This window comes from Argentina anserina, chromosome 7 (assembly GCF_933775445.1).
Source record: "Argentina anserina chromosome 7, drPotAnse1.1, whole genome shotgun sequence".
Lineage (NCBI taxonomy): Eukaryota > Viridiplantae > Streptophyta > Magnoliopsida > Rosales > Rosaceae > Argentina > Argentina anserina.
The window spans coordinates 9,316,379-9,322,378 of record NC_065878.1 but is presented as its reverse complement, the minus strand read 5'-3'; the positions used below and the strand labels follow the sequence as shown (position 1 = coordinate 9,322,378).

General features: G+C 43.1%; 1 protein-coding gene across 1 annotated transcript; it reads left to right on the top strand.

Moving 5' to 3' along the window:
• Positions 1-356: 356 nt before the first annotated feature.
• Positions 357-4,092, top strand: LOC126803540 (endoglucanase 14-like). Its single transcript, XM_050531330.1, is given in 7 exon segments — positions 357-715; positions 1,085-1,172; positions 1,174-1,269; positions 1,723-2,223; positions 2,308-2,460; positions 3,345-3,629; positions 3,775-4,092. Coding segments are annotated over 7 exon segments (1,800 nt in total).
• Positions 4,093-6,000: the final 1,908 nt, after the last annotated feature.

Sequence of the window (6,000 nt, the reverse complement as noted above, 5' to 3'; positions counted from 1 at the left end):
CCAAAATACCCTTCTGTCAAAACGGTTCCCACCGCCGCACGTGGCGGCGCGTGTGGCACACGCGCCACCTCCGGCGGGCCGCGCGTGGGGCCCACGCGCCGAGGCTAACCACGGCGCGTATCACGCCACCGCCACCTCCAAAATCACCCTCCTTCCTCCCTTCTTCCTTCCCTCTGTCTCACGCCCCTCCATGCCACCCCACAACCTCACACGCGCCGCCTCTAGGCGGCGGTAATCCTCCCCTTCCTCCTCTGATTCTTCCACAATTCAATCCAAAAATTCTCCCAAATCACACCCAAACATCCAACAATCACAAACCACAATTCAATTACACTAATCTTTACCTAATTCGATCGATGGGATTCGATTTGTCGTCGGCGATGCGTGAGAAGTCGGCGACGTCGACTCGAGCAGTGGTGAGCCTGAGGGTTGTTGTGGGGAGGTCGCGCGGTGCCCAGGGTCAGGCGATGAGTGACGAGGCAGCTTGGAAGCGGTGCTCACGATGCGATGCCGAGGGAGGCTCGGGAAGAGAGGTGGAGGTCTCGGCGGCGTGCCAGCGTCTCGCAAGCTCAAGGGTTGGAGAGGAAGGTCGCGCGATCCTCCTGAGCACGGCGGTGTGGCTCACGGTGCGCCGGAGGGCGAGATCGCCGATCGATCGTTTCGGAGGGGAAGGGAGAACTCGAGAGAAGAAAGAGAGAGTTCGAGGGAGGCGCGGGTATGCGAGAGAATAGGGTTTCTGAAAATGGAAACCCTATTCTGATTAATTTCCTTTTATACCCCTTTCCAAATCGGAAACTAACTTCTATCGTTAATAACCTTTACATACGACGTCTGATTCGAACGCGTCACATACTCACGAACTCATATCGACGAGCTCTACAACTTTCGTGAAGAAAGTTTTCACAACCGAGCGACGAAATAAAAGTCGATATATACGTTGCGGAAACGTAACGTTTTTCAAATTAAACGTTCCGAGAACGCATCCGTCGCTCGTTTTATAACATCGCAACCAATCACATTCATTCATATTAAAATTCCAAATTTTATAGAATTCAAATCAAACTTAAAATTGTTTGAAAATTAGGGTTATTACAGTAAGTCACCATGGCTTCTCTCGATCTTCAGTGCTTGCTGCTATAGATTATGGGCAACCTCTCACAAAGTCTTTGCATGTTGTATTATGAGACTCAACGCTCTGGTAAGTTGCCTCCTCAACAGAGAGTTCAATGGCGTGGCGATTCGGCCCTTAAAGATGGAAGTGATGCTGGTGTAAGTTTGTACATCTCGTACGTGTATTTCACTATTCTGAAGTAAAACTTTTCTATTCTTTCAACTTCTGTCCTTTTTTTTTTAACTTAAAGGTTTAGTTTTTCAAAAACTTTTTTTGTGGTAATATTCTATGGAGTTACATAATTAAGTTTTTTTTGGTTAAGTCTAGTTAGCGTTGAGTCTATTTTTTGGTAAAGTGTTTCTGGGAATGAATACCTGGGGTAGTGGGGTAAGTTAGGGTTCAGGTTCGGTTACACACTTACACCAAAAAATCTTAAGCCCTAAACATTAAAACATACTAGCTAGATATTGCGTCAATAATGTGACGAAAACTGAAACCCCTAATAAGAACTCAAATTCGATTTCTAGAACACACATGCAGATCGACATAATGCACATCATGAATATCTTTAGTTAATTACCCTTATTTAAGTTTAATGATCTAAATTACAGGTTGATCTTGCTGGAGGGTATTATGATGCTGGAGACAATGTCAAGTTTGGGTTCCCTATGGTATTCACGATAACAATGCTTTCATGGAGCACAATAGAGTTCGCTAACAAACTTGAGGCCAAGAATGAGCTATCGAACGCATTGGACGCCATTAAATGGGGAACAGACTATTTGATCAAAGCGCACCCTGAAGCAAATGTGCTATATGGCGAAGTCGGGGATGGAGGTTCTGATCATGCTTGTTGGCAGAGACCAGAAGAAATGACTACCCCACGGACTACCTTCAAGATTGATCAGCAGCATCCAGGTTCTGATCTTGCTGGTGAAACCGCTGCTGCATTCGCCGCAGCTTCCATTGCTTTCAAGGCTAAAGACCCTAATTATTCTGGCCAGCTTTTGACGCATGCTAAGCAGCTCTTTGAGTTTGCTCGTAGTCATACTGGTCTTTATCAGAATAGTATTAATGTAGCAGGCCAGTTCTACTCCAGCAGTGGATATGAGGTAACACAATTAACAAATGGCCAATTGCGTCCTATTTTCTCTTATTGTCGCAATTCCAAATTTGAATGTTTTTTTGCCGATCAGGATGAATTATTGTGGGCTGCAGCATGGCTTCATCATGCTACTGATGATAAATCGTACCTAGATTACCTTGGCCAGGCAGACAATACTGGTGGTGCAAGAACCGAGTTCTCTTGGGATGACAAGTTTGTTGGCGCACAAGTCCTGGTTGCCAAGGTACGTAGTATATGAGCTAAAAATATGATTTTAGTACTAAAATTCATATATTTGATTCACATTGTTCGCTAACCTAATTACCATGCATGTACTAGCTAGAACATTTGAATATACATAGTTATATACATGTATTTATGTTCTTACGTACAATTCCAAATATTTTTCTTCAAGACACGATAGCTTTGGTTGTAGGGGTGGGCATAAAAAACGGAAATCCCGATCCCGTCCCGATCCCGTCCCGAAATTCATAGGGACGGGACGGAGGTCTAAAAAGGTTCGTCCCGTCCCGATCCCGTCCCGTTTCATAATGGTGGGATGGGACGTGGGACGAATAATTTTTATCCCGCTTCGTCCCGTCCCGTCCTACCTTTAATAAAAACTTAAAAATTCTTATATATTTGTATCAAAATGAAACTAATTTATGTTCTTAATAACTCCAAAATTATATCAACTCAAATAATAATAGTAAATTATAATATTTTGAACATAATATGCATTTTTTTGTTAAAATTTCATTATTGAATGTTACTTTGTTATGAAAAAGTAAAAATATAGGTTTTTATTTAACTTCATAAGAAGGTGGGATTTGTCTCATCCCGTCCCGATCTCGTCCCGTCCCAACCGGGATTAATCCCGAGTGGGATGCATTCTTAAAAACCCTCGTCCCGTACCGATCCCGTCTCGATTCAAAAGAGTGGGACGGGACGTGGGATGAACCCCGTCCTGTGCCCACCCCTATTTGGTTGGAAATACATTTTGGGGTTTTAGGGTACGAAAGGTTCTAGCCGGTTCAGCTAGCCTTGATATATATAACCAAAAGTACACCAAAGTATTGCGCGACTTAATTATTTATGTGTTTGATTTCCTTGTATATATGTTTGCAGCTTGTTTTGGAGGGGAAGATACCAGGTAATTCAGGACCATGGTCACAATACAAGAACCAGGCGGAGCAGTTCATTTGTTCTTGCATTCAGAAAGGAAACAACAACGTGAAGAAGACCCCTGGTGGATTATTTTGGTTTTTACCATTTAACAATCTTCAGTACACTACAACTGCCGCACTCGTTGCAACTGTTTACTCTGAATACCTCGCCCCCAAACGCGCATCTATTCAATGTAGTGGTGGCATTGTTCAGGCTTCTGCCCTACTTGACTTGGCCCGATCACAGGTATAATCGATCAGTAACTGTACAGACTTATTGACTAGCGCTAATAATCTTCCCTATAAATAGATTGAAAAACTGTTCTAAACACTTGACTAGGGCTAAAATGCCGCTCGATCAGTTCTCACTGCATATTTGTTTTCACGCACAGGTGGACTATATCCTTGGTTCAAATCCTAATGGTATGAGCTACATGGTTGGGTTTGGGTCAAAGTATCCAACTCAAGTTCATCATAGAGGAGCTTCCATTGTTTCCATCAAGAAAGATCCTTCTCCAGTTGCATGTCAAGCTGGCTTCGACGCTTGGTTTAACAAGAACGCCCCTAATCCGAATGTATTACATGGAGCAGTAGTTGGAGGACCCAATGATAGCGATGGTTATACGGATTCAAGATCTAATTTCCAAATGGCTGAAGCCGCGACAGTTAACACTGCACCACTAGTTGGTGTCCTAGCCAAGCTCGCCTGAGTACCGATATATTATCTTTTATCTTTTAGTTAGGCTTGAAGTCTTGCTGCGGGAAAATAGTATAACAGATTTGAAGTTTTGATATGCATACAATTTCCATCTTTAAGGAATCAGCGTTAATGAAATCATACCATGTTGTTAACTAGATGTTTTATTAGTTCCTGATTGCTGATTCATTGAATATAAAAAAAATGAAAGATATATATGTTGACATTTCTCGGGCTTTGAAGTGGTATGAGAACATGTTATTGATGGTCACTGTTTATTCATAGCGAGGACATATCCTTTTCGAGTCCCCCAATGTTCATGGTCACTCACGCGCGAGCGGAGGGCAGTCCACAGCCGAAGCTGCAGGGTATCCCACTATCCCCACAGTTGAAGATAAAACCTCCACCATGAGACTAATCCATGTAGGAGCCAATGTGAAATAGTTCCAACCTAATATTGCATCCGGACACCCTAGCCACAGTAATGTCCTCAGTGGTCTAACGAAAGCCGAGCTTATCGCTTTCAAAACCCATCAAAAACGCTGAGGTGACTTCTCCCAAACTTCTACGTACCTTAGATAGGGATTAAACAAGTTCCTATATTTTATGATAGGCGCTTTTCATGCTACTTTGAATTGGGGTACTTGTTGTAATATGAGAATGTGGAGAGACACTCTTATTTTTGGGCAATATGGCATTGGCTATGGAAATCACTCAAAACTCTGATCACCATGAATTACATATACCAAATTACATACTGTATATCTCAGATGCCCCATGAAAGACAAAACTCTGCACCATCTTGAATTAGATATACCAAATTACCAATCAACACTGAAGTTTGTCTATAAACACATTAATTAATTTCAAGCATTACTATATCAAACATATCATTATTGATTGCCATCGATCACAAACATTCTCAATCATATCATACTAATTTGATTGTAATACGAACATGTAATTAACTACGTATCTCTCTATCTTGCGCGAATTCGTGTTCCCAACAACGACCCGTGAAATCTATGGTTTCCCCATTTCTAGCTATGAGCTATTTCTATAGCATTTTCGCCAATTTATATCTTAAATTCATAATTTCTCATTACAAATTCTAAACCTGTTAAATATATATAGGAATGATCACAAAGGACGTCCGCAACTCTCCTAAAGTGCGGACGTCTCAGCTTTTTCCATGATCACGCACCGGTGATGGAGCTTCTGCTGGTGTATGGAGTAAAAGCCTCTACTTGGAGCTTCTTCTTGCTTGTGGAGCTGCCGACAACTAGTTTTTGATCAATTCCAACGAACCAGTAGTTTCAAGTGAGACTGATGCCCAGAAACTTCAAACCTACTCTACTTGGGCCTTCATCTTCATGGTAACAACGTCTAGGATGCATCTGCAGTTGCTCCGGCAATAGAAACATCGTCGTCGGCGTGTAATCGTGGAAAGATCTGAGACGCCCGCACTTTAGGAGAGTTGGGGACGTCCGTTTGTGATCCATCCTATATATATATATATATACAAGACTTTTCAGGTACGGACGTTTGTACCGTGCGGATTTGCTGATTCCGGCAACGGCGATCCACAACAATGCATCGGACCAGCACATCCACACTACCCACTTCCCGACGATCCCGTCTGTGCCTGTCAGAACTCCATCGGCAACCCACAGCAGCTGAAATCTGCAAAAATCAAGTATCTGGGCAGATTCCAGCGATTTCACGATTCCGGCCGCCGTTGGTCACCGATTGAGCTCCGGCCGGCACTGATGGGACCTTCGGGAGTTGAGGAGTGCAGCTGTCGTGGTCCGCCGTGTCGTTGCGGCTCACTATCGCCGGAATTGGCGAATCCGTACCTTTTTTAAAGTACGGACGTCCGCACCTGATCATCGTCTATATATGTGTGTTGTATACATAAAAG